This window comes from Lepidochelys kempii, chromosome 4 (assembly GCF_965140265.1).
Source record: "Lepidochelys kempii isolate rLepKem1 chromosome 4, rLepKem1.hap2, whole genome shotgun sequence".
Lineage (NCBI taxonomy): Eukaryota > Metazoa > Chordata > Testudines > Cheloniidae > Lepidochelys > Lepidochelys kempii.
The window spans coordinates 40,415,184-40,433,266 of record NC_133259.1 but is presented as its reverse complement, the minus strand read 5'-3'; the positions used below and the strand labels follow the sequence as shown (position 1 = coordinate 40,433,266).

Here is an 18,083-nt window from a genome sequence, read left to right as displayed (position 1 = left end):
TCTGAAGAACAGATTTCAAGGAATTCATATTAAACATACTTTTATGTGAACTACTGCATGATATTTTGTAGCAGCCATTGAGCTAGATAAAGCTCAGAGTAATCAGTCTTCATACTATATTTCTTTGTTCCTTTCCACCATTTATCAAAAATGAATGAAGAATCCTGTCTGCTGTAATTGTTGGTAGCTCCTAATTTCCAAGTCAGACAATTCAGCTATCCCTCTTGCCTAGTTATAACAGGAGAAAAAGTATGAAGTGGGTCATTTGCCCCTGCCAAATCTTTTTATCAACTTGTCAGAAATAGATTATTAGCAGTCCAGCCTAGGACCAAACTGTTTGTTTTAATTTTCTTGAAGCCAATTCCTATACTACTATTGTGCAGTAACAAAAATAATAGTAGTGAGCCTATTCTGTTACCAAGATGATGATAATAATGAGATTTCTTTAAGAAGAAAAAAATAAATCTAACGAGCATATCCCATGTGGAAATTATATTTATTCTATCCATTGTTACAGGGGAACCTAAGCCAGGAAAAACATTCATGTTAACTAAAATTTTACTCCATTTCAGATATGTTCCACAATATGCTTTGCAATGTGCATTTCAAAATCCAGGAAATTACAGTTAATCTCTAAATCTGTAAAGGAAATTAATATTTCCCAATTATGACACTGATTATCAGCCTCAATAGCTGATAACATCTAGGTAGAGAGAAACTTTAAAGTACATTTTCCTCATCTAAAGCTAAATCCTACTTGACAGTAAGTCCTGAAGGATTTTCTCTCTCTCTCACACACACACACACTTCAGTTTTTAATGCAGAAGCAGAAATTCCCAAATACACATATATCTTCAGCACAAACCAATTACTGCAGTTTTACCTCATTCTAAAGAAATTAGTTATAGGAAATACTGGGAACTTGTTAAAGTCCAGTGGCATCATAAGCATGCCATATGAGCTTGAATACACGCCACCCCCCACTCCCTTATTTGTTCCTGACAGCCAGATTATAGAAATGTTTTCATCAAATGACCTACTGCCCTAATTTTCACCTTTAGAATTCAACCTACATAGTTTAGAATTAAATAAGCTACGACCCTCAAATTTCTAGTAATTTTCTAATGCTGAACACAAACAGCCCTTTCCTTGCTGTTCCTCCCTCCCAAACACACACACACACACAAACACACTTCACCCATTTTTACTGATGTAGAACAATGCAACCAATACATTTGTTATAGATTTTTCTGCAAGGGCTAATGATTTTGATGTCAGAATAATACATCTCACTTCAAAAGGAATAATTTAATACAATTTTGACTATGAAAAGCAAAAATACTTTTTAGATTGTAAGATCTCTGGAGCAGGAACTTTGTCTACTCCTGGGGGAATTCTGCGCCACTGTGCAAGCACAGAATTAGGAGGCAAAGGGAAGCCATGATAGGGATCATGCTGCAATTACACTTTTCACCCACTGAGGGTGATGTGGGACCAGAAGAGGGCAGTTGGCTCACAAGCCGGAGCAACTACCCGCAGAGAGGAAAGGGGCAGAGGCTGCCTTCCTCACAACGCCTTGCCTGCAGGTCCAGAGGCGGCACAGGGGGAGGGGGAATAGGGGAAAAGAGCAGGGAACACAGGGCTGCTGGGGGGGAAGATCTTGCAGACTGGGGTTCAGAAGAGCTAGTGGAGGGGATAGGTGGGGGCCAAGAGTTAGAGAGGTGATAGAGCCAGGGGATGAATGGGAGTAGGGGTGCAAGAACAGGGGCAAAGGTGGGGTCTGCATGGGGGAGGCTCCCCAGCTTCCTAACAATCCCTCCCACCAAAAAAACCTGTTCATACTTCTCCCATCCACACCCAACATCCCTCCTAACTCCCAGGCTCCTTTACAGCAATTGCTTCCCTCTCCCTCAGCTCCTCGATTACCCCTGCCTCCCCCAACCCTTTGGGCTGCTTCTGAGGGGTGCCGGAAATAAGTTTCTGTATTGTAGTTTAAATGAATGATTACTCAGAGTTCTGTATTAATATGCCTAGTAAGTAATTTATGTTAAAAAAACATTTCCTGAATTTTTGTCTGTACTGTTACAGACATACTTGCTGACAGGTATTTGAAATAAATTACCAAAATAATTGAAAATGGCATGGTTATATTTTGTTATTTTGACAAATAAAATATGCAGAATTTTAAAATATAGTGCACTGAACTTTTAATTTGTTGGTGTAGAATTCCCCCAAGAGTAGTGTTGTGAATGTTCTCAGTGGCCAACAAAAAATATTAAATCATAACATAGAACAGTTGTTTTTGGAATAGAAGGCCCAATTATTTGCACAGCTGTGGACAAAGGCCCACATGTGGTCATGGTGGTAACACCTTCATGGCGTGCTACCCACCTTTCCTAGACCTGCAGTGGGTTCCTGGATCTGAATATGGGTCCTGATTCAGCAACATCTTACATTTTAAAGTATATAAATAGTCCAATTGACTTTAAAGATGAGCATTCTTATGTGCTTTCCTGAGTAGCAATGGAATTACTCACATGTTTTACTCCTTTATGGAATCAGGCCCACAGTGAAGAAATAGAGCTACATGCATTAGTCCCCCTTCAAGCCTCACAGATCCAAAGATAAGGCAGCTGTAGGTTTAACCACCTTCCTCCCCCTACCTCTTCATTCCTGCCTCAAGCACAGGAACTGAGAATCAGATACCAGCGCTCATATTTGCCAACCATTACTGAAATACTAGGATGCTGAAGTATATACACGTTAATATCTTTACATTGACTTGTTTCAATTAAATGAATGAGCTTGGGGGGGCCAAAAGACTCACCCACTTTGTCCTTCCTTCCATTAACTCCCATGGAATCCCCTGTCTCCCCAGCCTGTTCCCAGGAACCCATTTCCCCATTCTATCTCCATCTCCATCACCTCCCTCGCACAGAGCTTCTGAAAGTGGTGATCTTTATCTATGGGTATTGCCCATTATGTGCTAGGCGCATTCCAAGCACCCAGGGATAGTACCCTCTCCAAGAAGCTCATATTCTAAAGAGACAGACAAGCCAACACTGGGGAAGGGAAACAACAATGTACAGTACAACCTCAGTTATGAACACTTTGGGAATGGAGGTTGTTCGTAACTCTGAACAAAACATTATGGTTGTTCTTCCAAAAGTATACAACTGAACATTGGCTTAATACAGCTTTGAATCTTTACTATGCAGAAGAAAAATGCGGCTTTTAACCATCTTAAATTAAATGAAAGAGTACAGAAAGTTCCCTTACCTTGTCAAATATTTTTTTAACCTTTCCCTTTGTTTTTTGTTTTTTTAGTAGTTTATGTTTACACAGTACTATACTATATTTGCTTTTTTTGGTCTCTGCCGCTGCCTGATTGCATACTTCTGGTTCCAAATGAGGCGTGTGGTTGACTGGTCAGTTCATAACTCTGGTGTTCATAACTGAGATTCTATTGTATGTACAAATCAACTAATTTCACTGTAAACAGCACAGCAGAAATAGGTGGGTCTTTTACTCCCTCCTAAACCTGTATATCATGCTCACCAAATTGAAGCAAAGTGCACCCTGAAGTGTGTTTTTCTTTACAAGAGCCTTAAGAGTTAGTGGCTTATTGTTGAGGGAGATTACATTCTTGATTGCCTCAAAAAAAACCCTATAAGCTCTCTTTAGAGCCAGTAAGTTTTTAATCTTTCACTTGACAGAGTTTAACAAATGCAGCTAAAGATTCCATGACTCACGTTTCCTGTGTCACCAAGATGCACGCCATCCCTGCAGTACAAAGAGTGATTTGCAGTGATGTTCTGATGCCAAATATTTCCCCACTTCCATATTTATCGAGCATCTGGAATTATTAATTGCTCTCATCTTCTTCAAACTCCAGAAGAGAAAAATCAGTGAACTCCTCTTACCAGCCAATCCACTCCCATCCATCTTCTGCTGCACAGCTTTACACATATAAGAAGCCCCTGCTCCCTCAGGACCAGAGTCTGACACCATCACTTGTGTTGAATAGTACCTTACTCTACAAATAATCCCACTAATGTCAAAGGATCTGGTTGAGTACATGAGTAAAGGCATCAGTATTTAACCCTTAGATTATGCATGTTTGGAATTGTTTCACTGGGATCTTTAAAATTAGCCACTGCTGGACTAGGTAGGTTTTAATGGCTGTTAGTAATAAGGAGAGAACTGGAAGAGTTATTCTCCCTCTGGATCTCACCAGAGAGGAAAAACACCACTATATTTCTCCACTTCAACAAAGGGAGGCGGGGAAAAACATGAAAAAACTCAAATATTTTATTGGGAAACACTAATCTCTCCTCCTATATTTAGCTGCACTGCAGCCACACTGTGCCTCACAGTAAATCTTTTAGCACTGACCCCTGTACAAAGACAGAGAGCCATTGTGCTGGGGTTCATTTGGTTGCAGAATTGTCTCCTTAAAAAGGGATGGGAGGAGCGCTCAAAAGGGAAGAACTAAAATAGAACAGAGCATTGATTTAAGAGAAAGAGCTACCTCCTTTTCATATCTCAGCCATATCACATTCAGTCACATACATTTATTCTATGAAGAAAAGTTTTTCAAATGACAGAATAAGCTAATCATTAGAAGGAAAGGGTCTGAAATCTTGGAAGGGAATCAAAACAGATAAACCAAAATACACCCTAAATGAAGAGCCCATCTGCCAAGTTAGTTACCAACAGAACTGCTGTATTGCTTTATGACCATTAATTGAAAAATTAAGTATTTAACTACAACTAAACCCAAACCTGAAAACAACTAAGCTTCATAACCAGGTTTCAAAACAGTGTGTATGCAAACATACTTGGGAAAATCTTGAATCCTAACATTTGTGTCAGGTTTCTGTTGCTATGAGCAACTAAATGCACAACTACAGTGTGGAATAAGGAGTCTGCTGTGTATTAAAGACCTAACCAAACTTCAGTCTCCAAATATAGGTTTTGGCAGTAGACTATAGATACTTGCAGCCATTTCTATATACTACTCTTGATTTGTGAAGATCTTCTAACAGAATCCATGTGCTGACTTCTCATGTACCTCTAAATCACTAACATTTTAAAAAATTGAAATAGTCAAACCAATACTTGTCTCACGTTTTGTGTCCTATCTCCAAAAGAAAAGATTACAAAATTATAATCTAACATAGAGCATCTTTCACCACAGAAAATCTCAAAGCACTTCAGTTATGCGCAAATATATGCGTTAATCGTCTCAACCACCAATGATGTGCAGCCAACTCTGTAGCTTTAATAAGACACAGTAAAATTGCACAAGGAAAGGAGAATAAAAAGCACTGAATTCAGTTCAGAAGCAGAATTTATGTAGATTCAATATAACTGCCAAATTGAATGTTCAGCTAAGGCTTTTGCAAGAAAGTATAAAGGAATCACTATATCAGCTGATTCAGGCTCACACGGATTGCACTCAGAGGCTGTTTAATTGTGGTGTAGACATTCAGACTCTAGGGCTGGAGCCGGGCTCTAGGGCCCTGTGAGGGTCCCAGAGCCCAAGCTCCAGCCTAAGCCTGCATGACTACACCACAATTAAATAGCCCCTTTGCCAGAGTCAGCTGGCACGAGCCAGACGTGGGTGTCTAATTGCAGTGTAGACACAACCTAAGTGATCACAGGTGGTCAGGATCTTGGTTTTGCATCTTATCCAAAAAGCAGACACCTCCACCAGCACCATTTCTACTCATACCATATTGAAGCACTGGTTGCAGAACTTCTCTTGAAATATCAATTTCATATCCTGCAATTCCAACTGGTGATCTCCAATCAAAGTAATGACCAGACAACACTAAGTTTGGAAATTAGATAAGAGTACAGTCAGATGACATGGCTGCCAGCCTTACAAATAGGCTGACCAGTTTAACATTCTGTCTGAAATTGAGGTAACTTAAGATGCAACATGATGGGAACTGGAAAGATACTGTGGTTAGAACAGCAATCTGGAGTCTCAACTGTTTCATCCCTGAGTGGGAGTTATCAATGTTAATGGAAGTTAGCAACATTATAAACCTTCCAATTTATAGAAAATACCCATGTTTGTCATATTATAAATGTAAATGTCACCTATGAAGAGGAAAAATGGGTTTGTGCTTTTTCTTCTTTATGATGCAACAAGGTGGTCTGATTTTTTTTTTCTTTCAGACTTCTAAGTTTTTAATGTTAGGAATTCTGGTCTTGTCTATCCTGTAAAAACTATATATGACTAGCAAACTGATAAGATTATAACATGAGAGATTATGGAGGTGAAACTTCATTAATTGAAAGAGGAAGTGCTTTTCACTCAGACTGCTTAAAACTTGTTAACATCCAGTTTAACTATAAGGCCTAAGACAGGCATCAGCAACCTTTGGCACGTGGCACACCAGGGTAAGTCCCCTGGCGGGCCTGGCCACTTTGTTTACCTGCCGCGTCCGCAGGTTCAGCCGATCACAGCTCCCACTGGCTGCGGTTCGCCGCTCCAGGCCAATGGGGGCTGCGGGAAGCGGCGTGGACCGAGGGATTCCGCCACTTCCCGCAGCCTCCACTGGCCTGGAACAGTGAACCACAGCCAGTGGGAACTGTGATCGGCCGAACCTGCAAACTTAGCAGATAAATATATCGGACCGCCAGGGGGCTTATCCTGGCATGCCACGTGCCAAAGGTTGCTGGTCCCTGGCCTAAGAAATGCTTAGGAGAAAAGAGTTCTGTTAAAAATCAACAACCCCTATTCCTTCAACTGACTGCACATAAAAGCTCACAATCCACAGCTGAGACCTCCAGTGAGTTCCCCAGCAAAGCCAGATTTGCCATTCCTGATACTTCTCAGGTAAAAAACCGGGGGGTGGGGGTGGGGAGGGGAGACGACGACACACACAAACAAAACACCCGAAAAAGACTTTCAAGCCAAAAAGAATTTTAGAAAGACAAAAAAAATTAAGAGAATTTATATAGTCACTAGTGCACATCAAGCTGTGATGTAGATTTGCAGCACTCTAGCCCGCCATGAACTAAATAATTAGATAGACTAGCTCTTATTTGTGAAGGGTGCCAGACTGACAGCTTCGGAAACTCAAGTCCTCTGTTTATCCACAAAAAAGCTTGCACTGCTGCTATCGTTTGTATACTGTCCTGCAAATGTAGTTCTACTCTGACTTGGAGGGACCGCCTCAAGGGAAGAGAGGGTGATGCACTCAATATGATCAATTCACTCTTCATCCTTTCTTCTGACTGGCATGTAGGATGTGGACACCTGTCCAATAGGAATGGGATTCTGACCACTGACTCATTTCACAGGCCACTGTACAGTGTCTTTATTATATTGATCAGGGCTAGATTCAACATGGTGAAAGACTCCACTGTCCATTTCTAATACTTAAGCTATACAGTCCCTCTATAAAAGAGCAAACAGTGAAAATAATTCTGGGGAATATTCTACAACCCTAATGTTAAGTGGCACTCATTCACATGAGTAATTCCACTGAAGCTGATCAAACTACTCGTGTGAGTGAGTGCCACTCAGCCTGAATAAGGATTGTAGACTCTAGTCATCTGTGAGTAAATGTTTTGTCTACTACCAAACTGAGTACTCAAGCCAGAAGAAGTCTAAACCACTAAATAAAAACATGGAAAGTGGCAACATTAACAGTATTGGCTGTAGTTAAACTGGTTCAACAGTCTCTTTTGCAGCACCCCGCACAGTAGCCAAACCATAGCTTCTACTGAAATAGTCATGATTCACTGAATACAGAACTGACTGAAGGTAAGAGTAACATCCTGTCAAAATTCTTCCACTGTAGACTGCAGTGCCTGCCACCACTGATTGATTCACTTAGAGAAAACTGCACCCACCTTAAAGATAACAAATTCAGTCTGAACTAATTTGAAATCCTAGACCATTCATATTAAGAATTAAAAGTTGCATTAAAAACTAAAGTTCAATGTGATGTCTGTTAGACTATAAACTGGTTAAAAGTGGAAGGTTAACCTGCAACAGTAGCTATTGGAGTCAGCGGATACTGACCCACTCATGTGATAACAGATCATGGTTACAAAAAACAAATGCCATTATGTGACTGGGGCCAGGAAATATAAGATTAGTCTCTTACCAGCAATCTTTGGGTCACACCCCTATTACTAGGTGTTAGAAGAAAACACTTATTGTTTGACAAAGTAAATAAGTCTTGGGAAATGGAAGAGCGAATCCGTCATATAAATTGAGACAGCAGTGCAGCACTTCCAAGTTTCCTGAAGACAAGCATGATTGGAAAGAAACCCGAGAGGTTGAACTCCTGAACATTGCTACAGGAAGCATGCTCAGAGACACTGGAGATCTTAACATTTCCACTAGAATATACTGAAAGGGCTGCAAACTGCAAGCCAGTCATTCAGAAATTTGAAGGATATTCTGATCAATGGAAGAATGTCACTAGGTTATAAGGGTTTTCTTGGTTTTCTTTCCAAGACAACAGCCAGGTGAGACCATTGACCATTATGTTTCAGACCTACATGACAAAGCTAAGTCACATGATTATGCCCAGTTAACAGATGGCCTAATTAGACAAATTATTTGAAGTAAAACTGATAAGAGCGGGTCAAAAAATGGAATTCTCATCCCATAGTAAATTGAGATTTTGAAGTTTCATCTTTCATCAAATCAGGAGGAAAAGTAAAAATCTCAAATGACTGAAAGAAAATATTCCAAAATGTTAATTTTTTTATGAAATTGAATGTTTAGTTTAGGCTATTATTTTGATATTACAATACCAAAGTTGAAATGAAGTATTTTAACCTTATTATAATGCACCATTTTGATAATTTCTGATCAAATTTTGATTAACTTGATTTTTTCAAAACAGCATTTTCTTATGGGAAAACATTCCACCAAAATTTTTTGAACCAGCTCTTCTGATTACTGATCACTGCAGGAAGGGACAGAGCTAGTGAAAATGGTGTTTCCCAAATTAATCTGTTAACAATTACAGAAATCAGAAGTACATCTACTTAAAACTTCATACCAAGCTAGAAAGAAAAATACATCACTGCACAATTCAGGAGTTCAGCCCAAGAGGTGCAGTGTCAGACATGCAATAAGCCATTTCGCAAACGAAGCTACTTTGTATTTCTTTGTCATTTATGCTAAGACAAGATACACTTATGAACATCTACTCAGAGCAAGTAAAAGCTCTGGATGAAGTTAATTCAGAATGAGTTTTTGGTTGAGACAGTAAATTTTACAAAGAGGTACTATAACTAATTGATGTGCGATATCTGGAAATAAAACCAAAAGTGAGTATCAAAAGAGATACTGGAGCTTATCAATGTAAATCACAACAGATATGCAGAATGATTACAGACCTCCAGATGTTAAAATAAAAACCAACACTTGTTTTGTAGAGTGGGTGAAAGGACGCTGGCAGGTCTGTGTAAGGACAGATACCAAAATAGCATGAAATACTGAAAAAGAAAAGGTCAGTAGGTATTTGGGTTGAAGAGAAATCTATATGTGCTGATGGTCAAATGAGTGTATAGCTGTCTGTTCTACAGAATGCAAAAGATACTCTTAAAAGAATTTGATGAAGTGGTGGATGGACTGGAATGGCGTAAGAATAATATAATGCAGGGGTGGCCAACCTGAGCCTGAGAAGGAGCCAGAATTTACCAATGTACATTGCCAAAGAGCCACATTAATATGTCAGCAGCCTGCCCCGCTCTCAGCACCTCCCACCCACCAGGAGCCCCAATCAGCACCTCCCCCTCCCCACACCTGTAGCTCCAGCCCTGGAGTCGGTGCCTAGACAAGGAGCCACATATTAACTTCTGAGATGCATGCGGCTCCGGAGCTACAGGTTGGCCATGGCTGATACAATGTAATACTTATACAATAATTGTAATTGCAATAATTCTTATAGATTCCAGTGTGCTCCAAAATCTGTTTACAATCCAGTGTCTTATTAGCACTGAAAAATAAAGTAAAAGCTGAATTGGCCCAAATGCTAAAATTGGGTGTTTTACTTTCAGTAATATCACTCAATATAGACTCATACTGACAGGGATAACAGTATGGTTTTATTACAGTGACCAAAGTAATGGATTTCTTTGGGTCAAAAAGATCTCAATTATGTCATCAAATGAGAGCACTGCCTCATGGCAGGTATTGAGAAGGGCTTGTCTAGACTTCAAAATGCATGAATATTTTCAGGTCTGAATGCAAGTCAAAGGGTTTGGCAGGTCCAACTCATGGCTGAAAGTGCAAAACTCTATGCCGTCTGTTCCCCTTCTGGTAGATCAATCTTTAAGTGATTTCCCTTTTGCATTGCCTCAGCAGCAAAGTATCTAGTCCCAGACCTCGGAGGATCTGAATGGAGAAGAAATAATACTGGATTACTGTCATAAAGTGACCTTGCCTGGAGCACCCACCAGTGGCAGAACAGGGCATCTCAGTTTCCCTCCTTCAGAGAGTCTCCAGTTACGCTGTGCAAGTTTTCTTGCCTCAATAACGCCTCTTCTTGGGGTTGGTTTATTTAAACATCCTAGTCCATGAGTGCCAAAATACAGTCTACCACACTCCAGCATCTTCCACCATCACTGGGCTCTGTTGGTTCTCTCCCATCTTACCAGGACAGCCATTCCATTCCACCCAGCTGGAGTGGAACTCAGCTCATCCCAGCAGGCACCCCCACAGCCTTTCTGCCGGGAGTTCACCCTCACCAGGGAAGCATCCCTCACTCCCCCTGGCCCTGAGCCCTCTTCCCACCCTCCGGCTCCAGCTCTCCAGTTGGAAGATGTCAGTGGGTAAGCCCCTCCACTGCTCTCCTAGCCTCAGCTCTCCAGCTTAGAAGTCAGCAGGCAACTCCCTCTGCTGCTCTCTGGCCTTCAGCTCTCTAGTCTTGATTCTCTGGCTCGAAGAAGTCATCCAGGAAATCCATCTTGCTGCTCTCCTACCTTCAGCCTTCTCCCAGACGCCACCTACAGCTTCCCCTCTGGGACCTCTCAGTGTCTTGGTGGTTCTCATCAGTGGACCTCTCACTGGCCCCTTTTCTTGGCTGACCGAGGCAGTTTCTACCTGCTCTTTTTCCTGATTGACCCTATCACTGTCTCAGTCTCTCCCCCTAGGGCCCAACTGCCCACTTTTAAGCCCAATTATGATGCCACTGATAAATCACAAAGCCACTGGCTCTGCTCCCTCTTAAAGGGACAATAAACTGTTGATTTTGGATGAAAGTGAACAATGTAATGAGAGACACTAATTATCTGCAGTGTGCCAAGGAATAAAAACCTAAACAGAAACAAATACCAGTTTGGGCTGAATGAGATTAATCGTATCAGACATTCCAAATGACCAAGCAGATTAACCAGGTCAAAGAAATGTTAAGGGCAGCTGTACTAATGGAAAGACTGCAAAACAAGGAAGCCTTCAAAATTCGAGGGAATATTAATTAGGGATAAATTTCCTTTAAAATGTCACAATAAAATGTTTGATTCAGAATGCAGCTTAAGGTAAACAGAGAACACCATTTAAGACTTTTAAATGACATTTTGGGGAATTAAACAAAGGTATCCAGAAGCAACCATACTGAAATATTTGAGATTAACAACCTAACATTTCAGATTATGCAAATTCATGTTGATTGGGAGCAGTTCTTCTGCAAGATGACAGTCCAGCAGTACACTCTTCCAAAGCAATGGTTTTCAGTTCTTAATTTCTTAAATGTTTATGGGCAGAAATCAGTAGCAATATACATAGGTGACAAACTCTTAGAAGCCATATTACAGAAACACTGTAATTGGAAACACTGCACCTCTGAGTCAGAAAAAGCATGAAATTGAGAGTACTCATTAAAAGAGAAATAGTGGTTAGGTTTAAAAAAAAAATCTTATAATGGACTATTTTCAAGAGCTCCTATAAATAGAAAAAGTAGGGAGCTGCAGGATGAGGCATTACACAACTATTTAAATATTATCCATTTCCAGAAAAAAAACAAAAAACAACCTTTCACAGGCTCAGATGAGAAACACAAAATGACCCAACTTTGCCAGAATTTGAGAAAGAATTCTGTAGTGGACAACAGGAAAAAGCAGACTTCTCCAAGGATAACATCTTACTGGAACTATCAAGATGCAATTGCTGCATATGATGGGACTCTATGCAAAGAACATCATGTAACACAATCATGCAGTATGACATTGGAAATGCTAAGTGTAACCTATCTGAGCATTGAGAAGTTCAAGGACAGGGCTGAGGAGGTCCTATTCTGGCAAGGCAAGAATGTTGCCAAAGAAGTATCCAAGTGTGAAATTTGCAGTTAGTTTATTGCAAAAGAACCAAAGTCACATGATGAAATTTCTGATTGCCCTTGGTGCAAGAATGGCTTAGATCTATTTGAATTAATTGGGAAAGATTATCTTTCCGAAGACAACTCCTTGCATTGTCTTCAACTGAGCTGTTGCACACCACAGGTTAATGACATTGTTACTTGATAAAACAGTTTGTTCACCTTATTGCCAACATCCAATAAGCGTAAGATAAAAAAAAAAAAAAAACTGCAACACCAACCACAGAAACCACACACAAATGTAAGCCAAAGCAGGAGAAAAGAAAAATTATGAAAAGAATGCCAATGGTTAATTCCACTGCAAATGGTTGAAAAAAAGATTAAATAAAAAAAGTGACTACAAACACAGCTTTACCATACACACCAAAGCTATGTGTCATAGGTCCATCTTCTAGGAGGAAAAGAAGATATCAAAACAAAACTAAGGACAACATTGGGTCTCTGTTTCTTGAGGGCATCCAGAAAGTTAGTGGCAAAATTAAACACACACCCACCTAATCAATGGCAATAGAAAACACCAGGAACCCCCAACACAGGCTCTAGGGCAGGGATCCATGTAATTGCATTGCAAAATGAATGGTTCGGAGAATAAGAAATAGTTGTATGATCAGAAAGCCATTGAGGTTCACAGATTATAGCTAGTGTCAGATGTCTCATATCCTGACTTTCCTCCTCTGATGTTTCTGCATATTTTATTGATTGGCTCTAGCAGTTTGTGGCTGTTTCTTGGTTGATGTTTTGTATTTACACTTGATTTTTTGTTAGAGGAAAAAATGTAACAGACATTAATTCCTGCTATGTCATTAAAACACAGCCTTTTGTAACCCTAATAAGTCATGTGACGGAGGCCAGGAAATATATTTGTCTCTTTCAGGACCTGTCTACACAGATAAGTTTACAGCATTGCTATACCTCCTCCTGTGGACACGCTTTCCAGAATATGAATGTCCACACAGGAAGTTAATTATATCCGTATAATTATACCAGTACAGTCATACTGGTAAACCTCCCCATGTAGACACCACCTTACAAACAATCCCTTGCATCATCTCCCTTTTGTTTGCACGACCTTACAGACAGCACTGCTGAAGACTTTCTAGGAAAACAAGGGCCAGATTCAGCCCACACACTACTCCCTTCCTGCTGCTCATCTGGTGTAAAGAGACCATTAAAAATGACTTAAAAAGGACAACTGTGGATCTGTCCTGGTATGGAGAGTCTGCTGGGGGCAGAAGAGGGTGTGTACCAGACTGTGCTGTGCTCCAGTGAATCCTGCTGGTACAACAGTCCCTTGGGATTGCTCCTAACCTACATAAATTAGAGGTTCCCTGAGGCTGCTCTAAATTATGGGGAGGCAGGAGGAAAGGAGGCTGAACTGGGTCTCAACTGCCTTGAGGATTAGAAGAACAGAAAATACTTTTAGCCCTCCTCTTGTATTCTTCACTACTTGGAGCTCAGCTGAAAGTTAGGAACTAATCCAATAAGTCTTTAGCTAAGAAGAATTTCATGGAATATTTACACTGCTGTGTTCCAGAATAACCAAAGTACTAGAGAGTCACTTAAGAGCTGGTAGAGAACTTCTGGAAGGAAATATTACGGTGATATAATGGCTGGTCACTAATGTTGGGTGTTTGGGTTAAATGGATCTATATGAAAAATGTACAGGTAAAGACACCAAAAGTTTACACTTAAATCGAATAAACCCTCAGAACATAGACATTATGTGTGTTGTAAGTAAAATGAAAATGGCCCCAACACTGTAGGTCCTGAAACAGAATTGAAAACATCTTTTATAGGTTGATGTTAAAGTATATAGGAGCGCTGAGAGCTTGAAAACCAGTTAATTTTTTAAAAAGGTAAGTGGTTTCAGGTGCTCCACTTGCTCTTTGACTCTACCTACTCTAAGTGGTGCCGTTTCACAGACATTTTCAAAAACGTCCCTCCTCGTTTCCCAGTCTGGATAAAAATAAATTCTCACAAAACAAGAGAAACTGACTCACTATAAAGACAGAACTATGAAAGACCACGGTCAAAAAATACAAATTCAAGCAAACTTGGGGGGAGAGGGGACCAAAAAAACCCCAAAACCACAGTTTTCACCCATCGAATTGCTTTCACTTACATTTAAGATTACTGTAACGATGGTAGTAATTCCATTTTTGGAAATAAGTGGGATTTTTTTTAAATCAACCCATTCCCTTTAAACAAAATCACTAACTTTTCTCTTGGCCTTATGCCCTCTGCAGGCAGAGCCAGTGTGGTGTGGCTCTGCTGCCTAGGCGTGGGGAAGGATGCCTCTTTCCAGTGCTGAGCCCCATTATTCAGGCTGGGTGCTGTAGGCACAATTTGGCTATAAACAATTTGATGTAACTGGATACCTGAGTAACTCCTATGTCTCCAACAGCAGCTGCTAAACATGAAAGAAGGTGAAGTAAAGAATGAACCTAGCGTTGCTTACCAATGCCAATAATCTGCCGTCCTCCTTCATAGCAAGGAAACGATTTGCACATACGCCTTTGATTGACACCACTCCTCTTTCTTCTGCCTGAAGTTGCAATTTGACTAGGAACAAAAAGATAAAGTCAGTTCTCAAAGCCATTGCTGTTTCATCATCTAACGAAGATTAAGCTGGACAAAGACCTGGATGTAGCTGTGACATTGCTCTACATATGCTTTATGAAAATATGCTTATGAATGACTAAGTATGCTTTATGCAAAAGATCTCTTGTAAGGTAGCATTACAAAGCTTATAATCTACTGAGTGTATTAATCCTATTTGTATGCATGTATCATTCTTGTATCTGAAGCTAGAAATATCAAGTATAACTGAGGTCCTATTGTAATTATGCAAAGTAGGGGCCATTAATGGTGGTTTAGAATCTTGATGACTCCCATTGACTAGGACAATTGGTTGTGGGTGGTTTATTTACCTGCAAGCCTTCCTGTGTACATGTGAGCCAGCCTGTCGGTAATGAAGTATGAGGTCTTACAGAGACATGTGACCATGTCACCTGATGATGAAATCCATCTTAAATCTGTTACTTTTCTATTTAGAAGGAGGGGTGAGGACCCAGAGAGACAAAAGATTCCCGCTTTGTGCCAAAGCTAAAAAAGGGGGTGGAGCAGAACAAAGGTGGCTGCCAGTCATGAGAGAGCCCCTGTTTTCCACCTAAGATGTCTGCTGGAACTAACAAGGTCTGTACCAGGGGAAAGGACTAGGCCCAGACAAGAAAGGCACCTAGTCTGTGAAAGAAGCTTATTGGAACATCTCGGAGGGCGAGATATTACCTGTAATCAGTTTCTTAAGGTATTAGGCTTAGACTTGCGTGTTTTTGCATGGTGACTTACTTTCTTGTCTGTTATTACTGGAAACTACTTAAATCCTACTTTTTATACTTAATAAAATCATTTTTCTTTATTAATGAACCCAGAGTAAGTAATTAATACCTGGGGAAGCAAACAGCTGTGCGTGTCTCTCTATCAGTGTTACAGAGGGTGGACAATTTATGAGTTTACCCTGTATGAGCTTTATGCACGAAAACAGACTCAGAAGTAACTTCAGCACATCAGGTGACTGTCCCAAGGAGGTCTCTGTGACCAAACCCATCACAGTGGCATAGTTGAGCTGATTGCTTTGAGATACTGGTAGTGATTTTAAGTGTGCTGGCCGGAGAACAGACAAAGTGGCTACTGGTTTGCTATTTTCGGGTATTAATACCCCCAGGAATCAATCACTCTGGGTACATTAACAAACAAAAGTGATTTTATTAAGGATAAAAAGTAGGATTTAAGTAGTTTCAAGTAATAAAACAGACAGAAGAAAGTAAGTCACCAAGCAAAATAAAGTGAAAACACGCAAATCTAAGCCTAATTGATTAAGAAACTGATTACAGGTAATAGCTCACCCTCCAAGATGTTCCAATAAGCTTCTTTCACAGACTAGACTCCTTTCTAGTCTTGGCCCAATTCTTATTCACATCCATAAGCATATTTTCATAAAGCATATGGAGAGCAATGTCACAGTAGCATATTACAGGAAGATTAGATGTGGAAAAATTAATTTTCTGACTCAAGAATCTAATAAGGAAATGCACAACACAACACAAATTAAATAGTTATCACCAGACTTGCACTATAACCCTATAAAGGGATCTTGCATACCTATTATGTATACATATGCTTCTATGTGTAGGTCAGAATCAGCACAAATTCCTAAAAAACAGGAACATTTATGGTGGTTGTATTGGGGAAGTCATAGTTAAGGTTGAGAGGACATTCACATTTAAAGTAGGACAGAAGTCCCTTTGTTTCACACTTTAATGATTGAATTTAGTCTCAAAGTTCAGCACAGTTAACTGCTCATACGATGTGAATTTCTATGTAATTTGTTTAAGTAAAATGTTTCCTAACATTTCAAAGTCAATATTTTCTACACTTTACTTGTAAGGAAGTACCTACATTCAGTCTAGATTGTTGGATATTAGACATTAGACTTTTGTGCATTAAAGGCATGAATCTGCACCACTGTTCCCTCTAAGCTGTGTGCGCATGCACAAATCCTAAACCCCGCACACACGGCGAAACACTGCACGCACAAAAATTTGCACAGAAGAAATGTTTTGTGCACACGGCCTGTCATCTTAAGATCATTTATTATTTGTATTACAATACTAGCCAGGGGATTCATTATGTTATACAGACATAGTAAGAGACAGTCCTGCATCAAAGCCCTAGGACACAGCTGGGAATAAGATGGACACATTGAGCCACACTGTATTGCAAAACATTGTTAATAAAGGTTTCTAGTTTTCCTCAGAAGCGTCCTGCAGCAGGGAGACCTGACCGAGCCACCAACCACTGGGAAGGCGGAAAAAGCTAGAAGGAACTTCAGCAGGCAGGGTAGTCCCCTGGTGCCAGTGACTCACTGATCTTACGTGCCCCCCTCAGCCCCTCCAGCTGTAAGCAAGCGGAAGTATCCATTGTAACCAATCTGTGGCTCTTAGCAGGAAGATGGAATTGATACTATACAGAAACAAAACTAACCAGATGAGTAGATTCACCTTGAGAATAGATTATTGAACAGGCCAGATCCTCAGCTGATGTAAACTGGGATAGGACCACTTAACTACACCAATCTACACTATTGGAGGCTCTAGTCCAAAATGTTCAAGTGTTGCTTAACTGTTCTAAGTAGTTTACATATTCCACGATCCTGTTCGGTGTAATATTTAAATAGTTTACTGTGAAGAACATTTGACTTGTACCCTTTAAGTAACCTATAGTAAAGAATAAAACAGTTCTAAGGGACTAGGTACTACTTAAAATTAGGCAATGTTTCTTTTACAAAAAGAAAAGGAGTACTTGTGGCACCTTAGAGACTAACCAATTATTTGAGCATAAGCTTTCGTGAGCAACAGCTCACTTCATCTGATGCAACAGATGAAGTGAGCTTTAGCTCACGAAAGCTTTTGCTCAAATAAATTGGTTAGTCTCTAAGGTGCCACAAGTACTCCTTTTCTTTTTGCAAATACAGACCAACACAGCTGCTACTCTGAAACCTTTCTTTTACAGATTTTTTTCCTGTGAGGAAGGGGAATAGAACTTATGGCCTATTTTTATGTATTCTTTACTGCAATCCAAAGGGATTTTTCTTTTGAGATTTCTCTTTAGCAAGCCACCACAGAGAGACATGTACAGTTAAGAGATTTTAAAAATCTGTGGACA

General features: G+C 40.1%; 1 protein-coding gene across 1 annotated transcript in view; it reads right to left on the bottom strand.

The window, feature by feature from the left end:
* The window catches only part of FGF2 (fibroblast growth factor 2), a 62,475-nt gene that overhangs the window by 3,597 nt on the left and 40,795 nt on the right, over window positions 1-18,083 (bottom strand). Inside the window, exon 2 of the mRNA XM_073341071.1 lies at window positions 14,818-14,921. Within this exon, the coding sequence (XP_073197172.1) occupies window positions 14,818-14,921 (104 nt within the window). The remainder of the gene's footprint in view (window positions 1-14,817; window positions 14,922-18,083) is intronic.